Source organism: Bombina bombina, chromosome 3 (genome assembly GCF_027579735.1).
Source record: "Bombina bombina isolate aBomBom1 chromosome 3, aBomBom1.pri, whole genome shotgun sequence".
NCBI classification, from domain to species: Eukaryota; Metazoa; Chordata; class Amphibia; order Anura; family Bombinatoridae; genus Bombina; species Bombina bombina.
In genome coordinates this window covers 113,964,893-113,984,762 of record NC_069501.1, presented here as the reverse complement: position 1 = coordinate 113,984,762, position 19,870 = coordinate 113,964,893, and the positions used below count along the sequence as shown (strand labels likewise).

Genomic DNA, 19,870 nt, shown 5'->3' with positions numbered 1-19,870 from the left:
TTCATAGATGATATATGTGATCTGATTTAAAAACAATTCTGATACTTAAACCCTAATTAATTCCATCTTCTTTAGTATTTACTTCTGTGGTCTGCTTTGGTCTAGTAGGAACTAATGTTTACATCTGTGCTTGGATGCAGGTGATTGAATCATTCCTTCCCTGCCTTATCTTTGTGCTACTGAGTGAAGGTCATTTATAAATACATTTATTCCAAATACAGCATTGTTCTTTGCACTGCACTGTAGGTGATATAGCAACAACTGCTTGATAAGGTCACACTAATACAGAAATTCTTGATGAACAAGATAAATTTCCTTTTAGCACTTATTCTTAAACACAACTATATTGAGAGAGAGATTGTTTCCTTTCCAGCATGTCAAGGGTTACAGATAGGATTATTCTTTCTCGTCAGTCTCCTCCCCTTCTCTAGTTAGTGTTGTTCCCTATACCTAACAGATGAGGAAGTAAATACGTCACGGCACTCCCAGCCTACGGTGTGAAATGATCATAAAGATTACTGTATGTCAGTGGGAGCAGGAGGGATAATGCGTTCCTGGCATGGTGGTCTGATTGTACTTTGTTTCATGTGCTCAGGTGAGTAGCATCATGTGTTTGGGACGCTCCATAGTAACAAAATAATAATGATCAAGGCTTCTACATAAGAAATATGATATTCATACATAACAATACAGAAGTAGAAGACACCTGATCCCAATGGCTTACAATCTAGATACTTTATACTTTTCTTACATGTTTAAATAAAGGGAGATATATATTTCTATATGTCCCTCTGTCTGCCTATAGATATCTATCTTTTATTACATTTTAGATTTGCTGAATTTCATATTTATATTGATTTTTAATATTTTGGTACAGTATGAGCCTCATAGGAATAAGAGAAGTTCTGTGGGGATTATAGTTAAAGGGATTCCACAAACAATATTTTGTAAAAGTGAAAGCTTTATCTGCAGGGTGAGATCATTTACTAAGATATCATTGTCTTGTTAAAGGGACATCAAAACCAAAATATTTCTTTCATTATTCAGAGAGAGCCTGCAATTTTAAACAACCTTTACAATGTACTTCTATTATCCACATTTTCTTTGTTCTTTTTGTATCTTTTGTTGAAAAAAGCTCAGGATAGTGCTTATGTCTGGAGCACTATACGGCAGCAGTTTTACAAAAATGTTATCCATTTTCAAAAGCACTAGATGGCAGCACTATTTCCTGCCATATAATGCTCTAGACGCCTACCTAGGTATCTTTTCAACAAAGAATACCATGGGAACAAAGCAAATTTGATAATAGAAGTAAATTGGTAACTTTTGTAAAATTGTATGTTCTGTCTCAATCACAAAACAAAATGTTTGGATTTCATAACCTTTTAAAGGGATAGGAAAGTCAAAATTAAACTTGACTGATTCAGATAGAGCATGTCATTTTAAGACATTTTTAAACTCACTTCTATTTTCAAATGTGCTAAGTTCTCTTGGTATCCCTTGTTGAAAAAGAATACGCACATATCCTATACTTGTGGGAGTTTCTGATTGGTGCCTGCACACATCTGCCTCTTGTGATTGGTTAGATATGTTAATCTTGCTGCCAGTAGTGCAATGCTGTTCCTTCAGCAAAGGAAAATGGAGGACATTTGATTATGAAAGTAAATTAGAAAGCTGTTTATAATTGAATGTTCTATCCAAATCATGAAAGAAAATGTTTCTGTTCCTGTCCCTTTAAGCTGTTTTACATGTTTTATGAATGTATATGCTTTTGATTTATGAATTGGAATCAACCAACCAATAATCCAATTATGATCTCATAATGTTATATTTTGTTACATAAACAGTAATATTAACCTCACATCAGACACTTTCAATATCACATTTTAAGTCCACCAACATTGTGCAGCTTCACTCCACATATTTCTCCTAGACTTCTGAAAAAATAAAGTGAAATGAATAATATACTAATACAATTTATATTATGAGTGCAAATGTTAAATTTCCTGCATTTAAAAATATTCAGCTAATTGGTCTTTGAAATACTTTTTAATACATTTTAATATGCATATTTTAATATATATATATATAGTAAAGCAGAACAACTAAGACAAGGGAGTACAAAGAAGCGCAAAGAAGAACAATCTTGAGTAGTTTATTCAAAACATGTAAATAAATAAATATAAAAACTTACACTCAGGTAAGCAGCAACGTTCGTCCTAATCACACACAGAATATAATGTGGTCCAGTAAAAGCCTGCGGCTGTCTGAGTCCTGCTCTAAAAAAAATGAACGTCCGTGATGGAAGACGAGCTGACAAACCCAAATCGGCGTCTGACGTCAGTAAGGAGCTGAATTCGGAGCGTCCCCCTCAGATGGATCCTTCTCAGGCCGCACAGCAAAACAGCTGATAACTGCAAATAGTCCCCAAAGATATCCCTACGCGTTTCGTTCGGATCTCGGCCGAACTTTGTCAAGGGCAAAGAATGTTCAAGCGGTATACTGTCACCGTAAGGAGTCCGTTTTTTATACATTAGGCACAAGCACCCTCTACTGGTTGAGTACAGTACATCTAATATTGCAAGGGTTAAAAAACCTATCCTGGATGAACACTTCATTATAAAGCATCATATCATATTATTCCTTAAACATTCAATCAATACAAAAAATCATAAATGATATTTGTAAAAATTAATAGATTACACTATTACAATATTGCAACACTAAATATATATATAATAAAATTAATGACACAAAACATCTAACTAAACAAACATTTAAAATAAAACATTAAAATTAAAAAATTAAAAAATTATTTGATTTATCTAAATGACATGTGAAATTCAAAATTAATAATCTAACAACACTACACTATAATAAAAAATTCTATAAAAGATTCTATAAAAAATTCTATAAAAAATCTTCTAATTAATTCTATGACAACTTATTCATTCACATATGAGCAGCAAGATCTAAATCTACATTAAGGCCTCTGGGGTGCAAGCTCCCAATTTTGTAAATCCAATAGGTCTCCTGTTGTCTCAAAGCAAGGAGCCTATTGTGAATATTAGTAGGTATCCAATCAATCACTTTGACCTTGAGAGATAAAGAATTGCAATTATGTATTTCTAAAAAGTGAATCGGGATACTATGTTTAATTGGTTTGTCTCTCTTGGCCATTTTGATATTATAAAGGTGCTCATTCGTTCTGGTTCTTATTTTTCTTTTTGTGCGTCCTACATAAAGTAGGCCACACCCACAGCTGATTAAATAAACCACAAAGGTGGTGTCACAAGATGTCCTATGTTTAATATAAAACTTCTGTGTGCCATCCAAATTAGTAAAACTAGAAGAATTATCAACATGGCTGCACATATTACATACAGGTTTCATGCACCTAAATGTTCCCCTTTTTAGTAGTTAGCCAATTACGACTATTATTGACCTGCAATATAGGGTCCCTCAGCCTACTTGGAGCTAATACGTTTTTAAGGTTCTTTCCTTTTTTTAAAAAGCAGAACAAGTCTGATTCACTATATCTCAAAGTGCTAGCACCGGAAAGCTTTATCTTGTAATAGAATGATATGTTTCTCACCAAATGTAACAAAATAATGTTATGTGAGCGAGAAACAGCTTGTTAGAAGACTCTGCCCGCAGCTATTCCCCACACTGTTGCAATAACTGGTATGCAGACGAAACACTGGAAAAAATGGGAAAAAAAACAAAACAGGGAGTGCAGAGAGAATCTAAGTGTAGTAAATAAGTAATACAGCCTTTTAATAGAAAGTTCATATAAAATGCGCACTCACAAAAAATAACCTCATAAAAACTTTCAGGAGGTATAGTTCAAGCTCTAAAAAAGTTTTCTGTATAAATAAAAACAGAGTTCATTAGATGAGGATAACCAAAAGTGGTACCGTCAGGTTTAAATGGGAGTCTTATCCGCTGCTAATCTGCTCACGGCAATTGTCTATCCATAGTAGGTATTCCCAAAAAGTCCAGTATATAAGTTCCGCTTTGCTCACACACTTGACTTGCTCCTTGAACCGGTATTGAAGTTGCCATTTGTGTGTACAAGATCCATTACAACTCTGGTGAGCGTGGCCTCCCGCATTTCATGGGTATCCACCCACTTTGTCAGAGGCTGCTCTAGTATTGATGGTTAGTCCTTTTAAAAGGCTGACCGCAGTCACTATATGCATCCTTTAAAGCAACATACCTAACGATTATGGTTTCCAGGAAAAGATACATTCATTTAATTAAAACAATATAAATTACAATATAAATTGCACTTGTAAAATAATAATAATTATTATTCTTTATTTATAAAGCGCCAACAGATTCCCCAGCGCTGCCCATGGGTGCAAAGATAAAAGTACAACAGTTAAACATTACAATATAAGACAACGTTTAACAGACAAATACAGGGGGAATTGAGGGTGAGAAACAGGAGGTGGGGCCTGCAGAGGTGAGAATGATGTTAGTGCGGAGTTAGATGAGGGTAACTATTAGGTAATTGTAATTAATTTGTTACTCAGTTGGGTGATAGACTTCCCTGAACAAAATGGTCTTTAGGGAGCATTTAAAGGAGGAGAGGTTAGGGGAAAGCCTGACAGCTTGAGAACGTGCGTTCCAGAGGGTTGGTGCTGCACGAGAGAAGTCCTATAGTCTAGCATGGGAGGAGATGATGGCAGAGGATGTATTATATGTGTTGAGGAGTGAGGACAGGTAGGGTGGGGCAGCATTAGTGAGGGCTTTGTAGGTCAGGGTGAGAATTTTGAATTTAATTCTGCTGTGAATGAGGAGCCAGCGTCGGCAGAGATAGATTAGCCTGGCAGAGGCATTTAAGATGGATTGAAGGGGGGAGAGGCGGGTGAGAGGGATGTCAGTTGGTAGGTTATTACAGTAGTCAAGTTTGGAAATTACTAGGGAGTGGATTAGCTGTTTAGTAGATTCAGCACACAGAAACGGATGAATTTTGGAGATATTGCGTTGGTGGTTGAAGCAGGACGAAGAGAGCAATTGGATGTGGGGAATGAAGGACAGATTTGAGTCAAGTGTGACAAGGCAGTGGACTTGGGGTGATGGGGAGATAGTGGTGCCGCCAACAGTGATAGAAAACACAGAAACTGGATTAGAATTAGATGGGGGGATTAGAAGTAAAATAATAATATATTAAAATATTGACACATTAAAAAATATAAACTTTGATCCATAAAAAACACTGTCAACTTTGTTGTAACATATATCAATTGCACAGATTTAATTAATCGTTTTCCATTAAAAAAAAACAAAAAAAAAACCATAGTATTGTTGATTATAATGCTATATGTGGGGGAAAAGAAATGAAAGCGTAGCCCACTATGCATATTCCTATATGTGATCTATGAAATAAGAACCCATCTACATTCATTACATTCCTCTACCGTCTATTAAAAACTCAATCATTTGTCTACATACATTTTCCTTGCTGTCTGAATATAAATTAACATTAATGGAGGGTTTTTAAAATTGTTAATCTAAATCCTTTATTTTAAAAAGTGAAAAAGCACAAAATATGAACACAGTAACACATTTTTAAAGTGAATGTCAATTTTGATGCTAAATTTACATTTCACTCCTGTTGTGAAAAAAAACTTACCTTTTAAACTTGACAGCCGCACCGGCTTCCTCCACCCGTTGCAAAGCCGTGATTGGAGGACATCAGAAATGGCTTGCAACAACCGGAGGAAGCTGGAGCTGCTGTGAAGGTTAAAAGGTAAGTTTTATTTTCACAACAGGAGTGAAATGTAAATTTTGATGAATTAAAGTGCCCCTGTTTTTAATCATATTTTAAACAGTGGGGAAAGGGGCATAATTAGGGAACTACATAGTAATATTAATAATTTTCCTACCCCATTTCTTTTTAATAAGCTCATTCCTATCTAGTAGTTTCACCTTCTTATACACTTCCCTCTTGTGTTTTTTATCATAAGACTTGGCTATGAATCTGTTTTTAATAGTTTCAGATTCTATCTCAAAATTGGATAATTCAGTGCAATTTCTCCTGGCTCTTTGAAATTGGCCATTAGGTATATTTTGAATCAAATTTCTGTAATGTCTGCTTTTTCCATGGAGGTAGCCATTCGTATCTGTTTCTTTTCTGAAGAGATTGGTCATAATTATGCCTTGATTTAATTCCAAATCTTAAAAGGTGATTTTTTTTTCTTTATGATGACTTTCTGTGAATCTTAAATTAAGTGAATTTGCGTTAACATATTCAACAAAAGCTCCAATGTTTGTCTCTGGATCCGGCTGGATGATCAATATGTCACCAATGTATCTGAACCACTGGTGAAGGTTGTTTTTATATGGGTTGTTGTTAAAGATGTACAAATCTTCTCACCAGCCTATATACAGATTGACAAGGTCCGGAGCAAGCTTGGTTCCCATGACAGTCCCTGTTGTTTGCAGGTAGTATTTACCCTCAAAAAAGTAAAAAATCTTTTTCAGTATAAAGTTTATGGCTTCATTAATGAAATCATATTGCTTATTATTGATGTATCCTAATTTCTTCATAAAATAATCAACCACTACTGTACATAAATCATGTGGGATGGATGTATACAGAGATGATACATCCATTGTAATCCACATAAAATCCTTCCTCCATTCAATGGTATTTAAGATTTCCAGAATATGAGGAGTGTCCCTAATATAGGATCTTAAGCAAGGAACCAAAGGATTTAAAATATAATCCACATAGTATGACAATCTGGATGAAAGGTTACGAATGCCTGACACTATCGGTCTTCCAGGTGGATTGGTTAGACCTTTGTGTATCTTTGGCCGATGGTAAAATATTGCAATTTTTGGATGAAGTATATTTAAATATCTATACCCAGCTTTGTTTAATACCCCATCACTGGCCTCTCTTTATATATGGGTCTCATATTCTTTTTTTGAAAACAGATGTTAGATTTTGTTCAAGTATTTTGTAAGTATCTCTACCCCCAACAGACAAAAAGCTTCTGTTAAATATTAATTTCTACTTTGTATATCAATCCCCCCTGCCTTGTCAGCACTTCTAATGAAAATTTCCTGATTCTCCTTTAATCCCTTTAAGGCCCTCCGTTCCCCAAAGTTTAAATTCTTTATTTTGTTTCTATGCTGCTCTTTGTTGCATATATTAGTTTTTTTTTTCTAATAGACTGGTAAATACTGGTATGAAATTGCCTTGATCACGTACAGGATAGTAGGTGGACCGGTTTCTTAGACCAGTATGATGGGTTGGACAATGCTCCCCTCCAGATTCTAGCTCTAGGAACATGTCCACCAAATCACCAACTTGTGTTTCGTTCATTCCATCTATATGGTCCAGGATATTCATATTCAAGGAGTCTATCAGAAGACTTATTGGAGAAACTTTCTCCGTATTGGAAGCATTTGTTTTTAATTTTCTCAAAGTGAGTTACCTTGTTAACTTCTGTAAATCAATGTATTGTTGAAAAGAATTGGGTTGTTTGCAGGGGGTTAATGATAGACATTTCTTTAAGAGACTAGTTTCCTCTTTAGAGAGAGGTCTATCATAAATATTAATATTTCTTGCTTATGTTGTCTCAGATGGACTTTTCTTTCCTTCTTTTCTTTTGTTTGGTTCTAACAACTATTCCTCCTCTGCAACCCCTTCTATTTGTTCCATTGGTCTTTATTTTAATATGTATAATTAAACATAAGTTAAGTAACCCCTTCTCTGTAATTTAATTCATACAACAGTGGCGTTTCCAATTCCTGTTAAAAGTGGAAGTGTTGACTCCACACTTAACTCTGCTATATTATGTACAGTCATTGGTTGTATACTGTTGTGACTCATTTATAAATGTCCCTGATTGGCCTTAGCAGAGAGGAAAACCTATGCCACATCATGGAAACACCGTTGTTTTAAGCCCCCTCTTGTAGTCATATTAATAATTAAAATATCAATTAAAATTAGAGACAGATATAAAGCACGTAATTAAAGAGAATGTGCATAAAGGCTGTTGAACCCTGTTAGATAAGTTACTACTGTATATCCTATATTATATTCATTATAGTCATTACAGTCATTAGAGGAAAAGGGGACAAAATAAATAATGCTACTCCCATTATACAGAATGGCTGTTTCACAGGTACCCTTTCCCACAGATTTTGCTGACTGCTTCAGTGGTACCGGAGCTGGAGATTAACAAATATCTGCCATATCAGTTTGTATATATTTTGTGTATATGTATAACTATAAGGGGCTCACTGTTGTGTATATATACTGTAAATGCCAGTTTATATAGGGTGCCCTGTCAGCTGTCCCATGTAAGGGGGATCTGTTGCACTAACTTATACAGACATACTTTATAGCAGAAAGGGGCTCACTGCTGTGTATATATAAATGCCAGTTTATACAGGGTTTCGTGTAAGGCATCCTATATAAGGGGAATCTGGTGTGCTACCTTATACAGCCATACTGTATAGCCATAAGAAGTTTACTGCTGTGTATACATAAATGCCAGATTATATAGGGGGCCCTGTCAGTCTTCCTGTATAATGGGAATCTGTTGCGCTAACTTATACAGCCATACTGTATAGCAGGGGGCTCACTGTTGTGTATATATAAATGGCAGTTTATATAGGGTGCCCTGTCAGTCTTCCTAATGGGAATCTGTTGCTCTAACTTATACAGCCATACTGTATAGCATAAAGGGGCTTACTGTTGTATATATATAAACGGCAGTTTATATAGGGTGCCCTGTCAGTCTTCCTATATAATTGGAATCTGTTGCGCTAACTTATACAGACATACTGTATAGCTATAAGGAGTTTACAGTTTTGTATATAAAAATGCCAGTTTATTCAGGGTGTCCAGTCAGCCGTCCTGTATAATTGGAATCTGTTGCGCTAACCTATACAGCCATACTGTATATCATAAAGGGGCTTACTGTTGTGTATATATAAATGCCAGTTTATATAGGGTGCCCTGTCAGTCTTCCTATATAATGGGAATCTGTTGCGCTAACTTATACAGCCATACTGTATAACATAAAGGGGCTCACTGTTGTGTATATATATATGCCAGTTTATAGAGTGTCCAGTCAGCCGTCCTGTATAATTGGAATCTGTTGCGCTAACTTATACAGCCATACTGTACAGCAGGGGGCTCACTGTTGTGTGTATAGCGAATGACTGACATGTTGTGATTGAAGACTGTGCACTTTCCCGTTATAATGGGACTCTGTCATTTATTATTGTGAGCAGCTTCAGGTTACTGGACACTGCTTGTGCTGCTGCTATCTAGTTGTATTTGATTGCATGAAGTGATCTACCATAATAGCTCATATGAGTGGGACAATTTATTTTTGTAATTTCCCATTATAGCCATCCTGTATAATTGGAAAGTACAACAAGAGTATACAGGCAGTCCCCAGGTTAGGAAAAAGATAGGTTCTGTAGGTTTGTTCTTAAATTGAATTTGTATGTAAGTTGGAACAGACACTTTTTAAGATGAAACTCTAGCCAAACATTTTTTTAGTTTTGTAGAGCATAGGGAAAAGTTTGTTTTGCTATCTGTGCCCCTGTCACATCACTTTCTGTCCTTGTGACAATTGGATTTTGAGTATTTTGGGTTATCCTGGAAAGAAGGATTGGAGATAAAGCTCTATTTTCTCCGTTTGTAAGTACGAGTTGAACTTAAAGGGACAGTCTTCACCAGAATTTGTATTGTTTTAAAAGATAGATAATCCCTTTATTACCCATTCCCTAGTTTTGCATAACCAGCACAGATATATAAATACACTTTTTACCTCTGTGAATACCTTGTATCTAACCCTTTGCAAACTGCCCCCTTATTTCAGTTCTTTTGACAGATATCCATTTTAGCCAATCAGAGCTGGTTCACCTGAACTCCACATGCGTGAGCACAGTGTTATCTATATGACACACATGAACTAACACCCTCTAGTGGTGAAAAACTGTCAAAATGCCCTGATAGAAGATGCAGCCTTCAAGGGTTTAGAAATTAGCATATGAACCTCCTAGGTTTAGCTTTCAATGAAGAATACCAAAAGAACAAAGCAAAATTGGTGATAAAAGTAAGTTGGAATATTGTTTAAAATTACATTCTCTATCGGAATCATGAAAGTTTATTTTGGACTAGACTGTCCCTTTAAGTCGGATGTCTGTAACCCAGGGACTGCCTGTATCGCAAAGTTTTTTTCCTACATATAATTAAACATTTTATATTAAAATCTAATTTTGTTTAATATCCCTTTAAACAACAGTTTAAACTGTAGCAGTTATATAATTTTATCTATATTAATTGTAATTGTTGCATTCACAGTGCAGTACTGTTTGACTCTTTGTAATATATTACAGGTTTATTCACAAACAGTAATAATAGCTGTAAAAAATAGATAAAAAGTGACATCTATGTAAATGATCACTAATTGAAGAAAAAAAAAGTAAATGGAAAGTGCACAAGGGAAACCACTAAACATAAATTGTGCCATATTTCTCCAACATTGGTGTGTCCGGTCCACGGCGTCATCCTTACTTGTGGGATATTCTCTTCCCCAACAGGAAATGGCAAAGAGTCCCAGCAAAGCTGGTCACATGATCCCTCCTAGGCTCCGCCCACCCCAGTCATTCTCTTTGCCGTTGCACAGGCAACATCTCCACGGAGATGGTTAAGAGTTTTTTGGTGTTTAAATGCAACAATTAACGGCTGTAATGGATAACTCCATAGCAAATCTTTTATCCAAAATGCATACTTATCAGAGAAAGCGCGATTGCTCTGTTTTAAACACTGAAGAGCAAGAGGACGCTGATGATAACTGTTCTGACATACCCTCACACCAATCTCAAGGGGCCATGAGGGAGGTTTTGTCTGATGGAGAAATTTCAGATTCAGGAAAAATTTCTCATCAAGCTGAACCTGATGTTGTGACATTTAAATTTAAATTAGAACATCTCCGCGCACTGCTTAAGGAGGTGTTATCTACTCTGGATGATTGTGACAATTTGGTCATTCCAGAGAAATTATGTAAGATGGACAAGTTCCTAGAGGTTCCGGTGCCCCCCGACGCTTTTCCTATACCCACGCGGGTGGCGGACATAGTAAATAAAGAGTGGGAAAGGCCCGGCATACCTTTTGTTCCCCCCCCTATATTTAAGAAATTATTTCCTATAGTCGACCCCAGAAAGGACTTATGGCAGACAGTCCCCAAGGTCGAGGGGGCGGTTTCTACTCTAAACAAACGCACTACTATTCCTATCGAAGATAGTTGTGCTTTCAAAGATCCTATGGATAAGAAATTAGAGGGTTTGCTTAAAAAGATTTTTGTACAGCAAGGTTACCTTCTACAACCAATTTCATGCATTGTTCCTGTCACTACGGCAGCGTGTTTCTGGTTCGAGGAACTAGAAAAATCGCTCAGTAAAGAATCTTCGTATGAGGAGGTTATGGACAGAGTTCAAGCACTTAAATTGGCTAACTCTTTTGTTTTAGATGCCGCTTTGCAATTAGCTAGATTAGCGGCGAAAAATTCAGGGTTTGCTATCGTGGCGCGCAGAGCGCTTTGGCTAAAGTCTTGGTCAGCGGATGTGTCTTCCAAGACAAAATTGCTTAACATTCCTTTCAAAGGTAAAACATTATTTGGACCTGATTTGACAGAGATTATTTCAGACATCACTGGGGGAAAGGGCCACGCCCTCCCACAGGATAGGTCTTTTAAGGCTAAAAATAAGCCTAATTTTCGTCCCTTTCGCAGAAACGGACCAGTCTCTAAATCTGTATCCTCTAAGCAAGAGGGTAATACTTCACAACCCAAACCAGCCTGGAAACCAATGCAAGGATGGAACAAGGGTAAGCAGGCCAAGAAGCCTACCACTGCTACCAAAACAGCATGAAGGGATAGCCCCCAAACCGGGACCGGATCTAGTGGGGGGCAGACTTTCTCTCTTTGCTCAGGCTTGGGCAAGAGATGTTCAGGATCCTTGGGCGCTAGAAATAGTTTCTCAAGGTTATCTCCTGGAATTCAAGGAACTACCCCCAAGGGGAAGGTTCCACAGGTCTCAATTATCTTCAAACCAAATAAAGAGACAGGCATTCTTACATTGTGTAGAAGACCTGTTAAAGATGGGAGTGATACATCCAGTTCCAATAAGAGAACAAGGAATGGGATTTTATTCCAATCTGTTCATAGTTCCCAAAAAAGAGGGAACATTCAGACCAATTTTGGATCTAAAGATCCTAAACAAATTCCTCAGGGTACCATCGTTCAAAATGGAAACTATTCGAACGATCCTACCTACTATCCAGGAAAATCAATTTATGACTACCGTGGATTTAAAGGATGCGTACCTACATATTCCTATCCACAAGGAACATCATCAGTTCCTAAGGTTCGCTTTTCTGGACAAGCATTACCAGTTTGTGGCACTTCCATTCGGATTAGCCACTGCTCCAAGGATTTTCACAAAGGTACTAGGGTCCCTTCTAGCGGTTCTAAGACCAAGGGGCATTGCAGTAGTACCTTACTTGGACGACATCCTGATTCAAGCGTCGTCCCTGTCAAAAGCAAAGGCTCATACGGACATCGTCCTAGCCTTTCTCAGATCTCACGGATGGAAGGTGAACAAAGAAAAAAGTTCTCTGTCCCCGTCAACAAGAGTTCCCTTCTTGGGAACAATAATAGATTCCTTAGAAATGAGGATTTTTCTGACAGAGGTCAGAAAATCAAAACTTCTAAGCTCTTGTCAAGTACTTCATTCTGTTCCTCGTCCTTCCATAGCGCAGTGCATGGAAGTAATAGGATTGATGGTTGCAACAATGGACATAGTTCCTTTTGCACGAATTCATCTAAGACCATTACAACTGTGCATGCTCAGACAGTGGAATGGGGATTATACAGACTTGTCTCCGACGATTCAAGTAGATCAAAAGACCAGAGATTCACTCCGTTGGTGGCTGACCCTGGACAATCTGTCACAGGGAATGAGCTTCCGCAGACCAGAGTGGGTCATTGTCACGACAGACGCCAGCCTAGTGGGCTGGGGCGCGGTCTGGGAATCCCTGAAAGCTCAGAGTCTATGGTCTCGGGAAGAGTCTCTTCTCCCGATAAACATTCTGGAACTCAGAGCGATATTCAATGCTCTCAGAGCTTGGCCTCAACTAGCAAAGGCCAAATTCATAAGGTTTCAGTCAGACAACATGATGACCGTTGCATATATCAATCATCAGGGGGGAACAAGGAGTTCCCTGGCGATGAAAGAAGTGACCAAGATAATTCAATGGGCGGAGGATCACTCCTGCCACTTGTCTGCGATCCACATCCCAGGAGTGGAAAATTGGGAAGCGGATTTTCTGAGTCGTCAGACATTCCATCCGGGGGAGTGGGAACTCCATCCGGAAATCTTTGCCCAAATAACTCAATTATGGGGCATTCCAGACATGGATCTGATGGCGTCTCGTCAGAACTTCAAGGTCAAGGTTCCTTGCTACGAGTCCAGATCCAGGGATCCCAAGGCGACTCTAGTAGATGCACTAGTAGCACCTTGGACCTTCAACCTAGCTTATGTATTCCCACCGTTTCCTCTCATCCCCAGGCTGGTAGCCAGGATCAATCAGGAGAGGGCCTCGGTGATTTTGATAGCTCCTGCGTGGCCACGCAGGACTTGGTATGCAGACATGGTGAATATGTCATCGGCTCCACCATGGAAGCTACCTTTGAGACAGGACCTTCTTGTTCAGGGTCCATTCGAACATCCGAATCTGGTTTCCCTCCAACTGACGGCTTGGAGATTGAACGCTTGATTTTATCAAAGCGTGGGTTTTCAGATTCTGTAATAGATACTCTGATTCAGGCTAGAAAGCCTGTAACTAGAAAAATTTACCATAAAATATGGAAAAAATATATCTGTTGGTGTGAATCTAAAGGATTCCCATGGAACAAGATAAAAATTCCTAAGATTCTATCCTTTCTACAAGAAGGTTTGGAGAAAGGATTATCTGCAAGTTCTCGGAAGGGACAGATCTCTGCTTTATCTGTTTTACTTCACAAAAGACTGGCAGATGTGCCAGATGTTCAAGCATTTGTTCAGGCTCTGGTTAGGATCAAGCCTGTTTACAGACCTTTGTCTCCTCCCTGGAGTCTAAATCTAGTTCTTTCAGTTCTTCAGGGGGTTCCGTTTGAACCCTTACATTCCGTAGATATTAAGTTATTATCTTGGAAAGTTTTGTTTTTGGTTGCAATTTCTTCTGCTAGAAGAGTTTCAGAGTTATCTGCTCTGCAGTGTTCTCCGCCCTATCTGGTGTTCCATGCAGATAAGGTGGTTTTGCGTACTAAGCCTGGTTTTCTTCCGAAAGTTGTTTCCAACAAAAATATTAACCAGGAGATAGTTGTACCTTCTTTGTGTCCGAATCCAGTTTCAAAGAAGGAACATTTGTTACACAATTTGGACGTAGTCCGTGCTCTAAAATTCTATTTAGAGGCTACTAAAGATTTCAGACAAACATCTTCCTTGTTTGTTGTTTATTCTAGTAAAAGGAGAGGTCAAAAAGCGACTTCTACCTCTCTTTCCTTTTGGCTTAAAAGCATTATCCGATTGGCTTATGAGACTGCCGGACGGCAGCCTCCTGAAAGAATCACGGTTCACTCCACTAGGGCTGTGGCTTCCACATGGGCCTTCAAGAACGAGGCTTCTGTTGACCAGATATGTAAGGCAGCGACTTGGTCTTCACTGCACACTTTTGCCAAATTTTACAAATTTGATACTTTTGCTTCTTCGGAGGCTATTTTTGGGAGAAAGGTTTTGCAAGCCGTGGTGCCTTCCATTTAGGTGACCTGATTTGCTCCCTCCCTTCATCCGTGTCCTAAAGCTTTGGTATTGGTTCCCACAAGTAAGGATGACGCCGTGGACCGGACACACCAATGTTGGAGAAAACAGAATTTATGCTTACCTGATAAATTACTTTCTCCAACGGTGTGTCCGGTCCACGGCCCGCCCTGGTTTTTTAATCAGGTCTGATGAATTATTTTCTCTAACTACAGTCACCACGGTATCATATGGTTTCTCCTATATATATTTCCTCCTGTCCGTCGGTCGAATGACTGGGGTGGGCGGAGCCTAGGAGGGATCATGTGACCAGCTTTGCTGGGACTCTTTGCCATTTCCTGTTGGGGAAGAGAATATCCCACAAGTAAGGATGACGCCGTGGACCGGACACACCGTTGGAGAAAGTAATTTATCAGGTAAGCATAAATTCTGTTTTACTCAGACTTTCCTTCCTACGTCTCTATACTATTTCAAACTCATTGTTGCCATCAGAAACATTTGATAGTATTATATGATAGATAGAAGAGGGTAGTTAGGTAGACTCAGGAGTGTCCACGTGTGTGGAGCAGTATGTTGCAGAAGTTTTAAACAATGCTTTTAATAATATTTACAAATTAAAAATAAAGGACTATGGCCTATGAAAGTTTCTTAGTAGAGTCAATTCTAGTGAAATAAACATTTTCATATTTGCTCTATAGTTAATGGATCATATTTGCTCCACTATTTGGCCCTGATGATAGAAAGTGCTGTAAGGCAGTTATATATTTAAAAGGAATAAGACACAATGTCAAGAATGGCGGCGAAATATTCAAAAGTACCGGCATATCTCTTTAAAGGCGGCATCGCAGAGGGGCGTTTTACTATACATCACAATGGGTGGCAATGCTGGCAAATATTCCAAGCAGCATTGGCACCGATATTGGCGATGTAAAGTAAAGGACCCCATTTAAATATATAGCACACAGCCTAAGAAATATTATGTTAAACCGACATAACCCACCACCGCAAACTACTTAACCTACACTACTTAACCCCAATACTGCCAATAGCCCACCGCAATAAATCTCCTAACATATTATCCCTTATATCGCCAATAGCCCACCCAAATAAACTTCCTAACCTATTAACCTCACAAAGTACATGGGAAGTTTGTTGTTCAAACGAGAGCCCATCAGATCTATCTGTGGGAGACCTCAAAGATCGACAATCTGATTGAACACATACTGATGAAGAGACCATTCACCTGGATGTAGAGATTGACAACTGAGAATGTCTGCCTCACAATTGTTCACCCCTGGAATATGAATCATAGAGACCAGACAGGAATTGGTTTCTGCCCATGAGAGAATTTGAGACACCTCCATCATAATTAGGGATCTGTGAGTTCCCCCCTGATGGTTGACATAACCATTGTCTGGAAACGGAAATGAGACTCCCTTTTCAACAGTGGCCAAGGTTGAAGAGCTCTGAATATTGCACAGAGATCGAGAACATTGATTGGTAACCTCGCCTCCTGAGGATCCCAAACTCACCGTGCTGTCAGAGACCCCCAGCAAAGTCAAAAGTCTGTATCCAGCACAAAATCTCCCAAGGTGTGCATGAAGCTGTGAGGTGCAAACTGCAAAAGCACCCAATAAACATTCAATGAACAAAATCACAGCAGCACCACTGTAGTATTTCCAATCTTTTTTTCTTTATTCCATGACACAAGTATAGCAAACAGCAATAGAATAGAACGACTAATCCCCTCCTCATCAGTATTTATACTATGTTTTTAACTTTTAAAAAAATTTTGTTTTAAAAAATGTTTGTAACATTGACAGGTGTTGACCACTGGGTGTCAGTATTTAGAAATAAAGAATTGTGAAGTATACCTGAAAGTGTTAATCCAAGAGTTGTGGTTACACCTGTCTGTAGGTATTTAAGTTTGCATGTAGTGGCTCATTTTGTATGAACATGAATAAGGGTACATAACCCGAAACGTCGTTCTATTCTATTGCTGTTTGCTATACTTGTGTCATGGAATAAAGAAAAAAAGATTGGAAATACTACAGTGGTGCTGCTGTGTTACTGTCAGAGACCCCCAAACAGCTCCCTTACCTGAGAGCCTTGCATCTGTATTGATCACAGTCCAGGTAAGATGAGCAAAAGAAGTACACAAGACTTTTGTTTGTATTGTAACTGCCTTATCAAACTGTACTTTGTTTTTAGTGCACTGTTTGAACTGAAAGGTGGGAACCATGAACATTTTATTTTGGCTTTTCATGTTCCTTTAAGCCTTGTATCACATAGGACTGAAACACAGTCCATCTTGTTTTTGTGGAAACACCAAGACTTTATACTGATATTTGTGGCTCAGAACTTGAATAAAAAACAGGAGTTTTACAAACCTTAGAAGAAGGAATAAACCTCGATAATAAAATAACTTAGGCTAGATTACAAGTGGAGCGCAAAATTATTGTGCTCCCGCAAACAGCAAATTTGCCCATTTGCAGGAGCGCAATAATTAACCAGCCATTACAAGTGACTGGTTATTGCTACCGCGACCTCGCAGTAGCAATTAGAGTTCTGAAAATTAAGAGGGCATTGTAGTATTTTATTTTTTTAAAAAAATCTAGCATTTTTTTTAATTAAAAAAACTGCCCTATACAGTTTTGGGGCTTTAAAGTTGGTAGGAGTGAGGGTTAGAAAATAAACGTTGTGTTCCCATAGACCGCAATGTAAATATATATGTATATGATTATATACATGAATATTTATGTGTATATGCACATATTAACACATAAATATATATGTATATATTCATATATATTTAAAAATGCTGTCCATCTGCTACATACCTCCTTTGCTTCACTAGGTTTTGATTCCGTCTGTGACGGCATCAGAACGAGGCTCCCATATAAGCCTATGGAACCGCGCTCTTGTGACTGCAATGCTTCCTAGCAAGCAACAAGCGATATTTAGCGCTCCATTTGTAATCTGGCCCTTAGTCTGGAGTTTTACAGATCTCAGGTACATCACATGGCACTTTATTTCCTGTTTTTGTTTAGTGCAGTCTTTCAACTGAAAGGTGTGGAGTGAACTCTGGTTTATAGTTATTCAAAAGAAAAATATAAGCAGCGTACAAGAGTCTTTAATATTATTAACTGTTAGTGTTTTTTATTTAAGCAAAGTGCAGGGAATGATTCCAAGTATTTTTATCTATTATGAATAGGCTTGTCACTAGCATTGTGTCGGAAACTAGGCACAACGGTAGTTAGGGTCACACACAATACTTCACTGGAAGCTCTACCTTAGCCCCACACTTGACCTCATGATGTATATTTTTATAACTGAGCAGTCATTTTACGCCTTGGCTGCCAGTAACTTGCAAATAAATCATTTCACCTCATTGGCTGACAGTAACATATGTAAACAGAAGTAATTTTACACAATTGACTGCTTCTTACTTTTTTCTATGTTTTGGCATAGGAGGCCTTTTATGTTTAGCTAACAATTTGAAATAGAAGCATTTTTGCAATATACTTCCATGAGCAAAAGTGCTTCTAGTAAAATGAATTACTGTTTTTTCTGTGGCATATGCACATATCTTGTGAGAGCCTGTGCAACAGAATTCAAGCTCAGAGAGCTGAAGATGGTATATATTGCTTCTGTGAAGACTTCATTTGTTTTATACAAGACACAGCTCACAGGATATGTGAATATGCCACATTAAAACAATAATAACTTTTACTAGAGATATTTTTGCTAATGGAAGTATATAGCAAAATTTCTTCTATTTCACGTTGAAATGCTCCCATGCGCATTTCAATTTTGACCTTTCTATCCCTTTAAGTGTCCAGTATTTTTGTAAATATTTTACTGGACAGCTGAGTAAAACACTGGACTGTTCGGGTGAATACTGGACAGCTGGCAAACCTTCTAAGGGACAAATCTAATTAGGAATGTTAAAATGCATTTAACAAATCAAAAAGGTAGAGAGCAATATATTCTGTGATATCTCATGTTGTTAGTGACTGAATAAAAGGGATTGGCTGAAAATGTAACCTTGTACAGTCAATGGATTCTAAAAAAAAAGACATGGGGCGAGAGAACATATGCGGTGCAGGCTTCAGCGTAACTGCTGAAACCTGCGTCGCTCATAAATTCACCTCACACATCAGGGAATCACATAAACCGTGCCGGCAGTTCATATACTGCCGTAAGTCAGATAAACTGGCGATGTCCAGAAATGTGCGGAAATACACATTTCCGGAGTCGCAAGTGACTTACGGCAGTTTAGAGACTGGGTTAATAAAAACACAAAAAAATCCTACATCGCCCATAAAAGTCTAACCCGCCTCCCAAAAATAAACCCGACACGTAAAAACCCCTATACCCGCCATCACCCCACATCGTAAATATTAATAAACCTATTAACCTCTAAACTGCCACCCACCCACATAGTACAATATACCTTAATAAACTATTAACCCCTAATAAACTATCAACCCCGAATTGGCTGATTTGAACAGCAAATAGGATTTCAGTAGTTCTCATCCTATTGGCTGATTTGAAAATTTCAGCCAATAGGAATGCAAGATACCCCAAATATAAAACAGGTACCTTGCATTCAACCTTCAGTGTGCGGCGGTGACCGCATGGAGAGGGTCCTCCATGCTGGATGGCTCCGCAGCTGGCGATCTTGCTTCGCGGTCACCTCCACTCCGCTCCACCTTCGTTGTGGATGAAGAGGTCCCCACACTGGATGAAGATGTCGCAGCCTGGAAGAAGACCTTCACCGTCTGGAAGAAGACCTTCTCCGCCAGACTTCAGGAACAGTGAGTACCTATTTGGGGGTTAGACTTAGGGCTCCTAACAGCTGGGCGGACAGCTTCTCAACTCGTGAAGCTGTCCATCCACCTTCGCTACACACAGGCAGCAGATCTGTTGTTCCGCTGGCCCGTATGGATCATTACACACTCATCGGAGTGTGTAATGCCCGTCCCTTCTTTCGCGCGACTGAAGGGGCTGTCAATCACTGAGAGCA

At 38.5% G+C, this 19,870-nt stretch overlaps 1 protein-coding gene across 1 annotated transcript in view; it reads left to right on the top strand.

Moving 5' to 3' along the window:
• Nucleotides 1-466: 466 nt before the first annotated feature.
• IL10RB (interleukin 10 receptor subunit beta) overlaps nt 467-19,870 on the top strand; it is a 78,602-nt gene continuing 59,198 nt past the window's right edge. Inside the window, exon 1 of the mRNA XM_053705965.1 lies at nt 467-595. Within this exon, the coding sequence (XP_053561940.1) occupies nt 523-595 (73 nt within the window). The 5' untranslated portion in view covers nt 467-522. The remainder of the gene's footprint in view (nt 596-19,870) is intronic.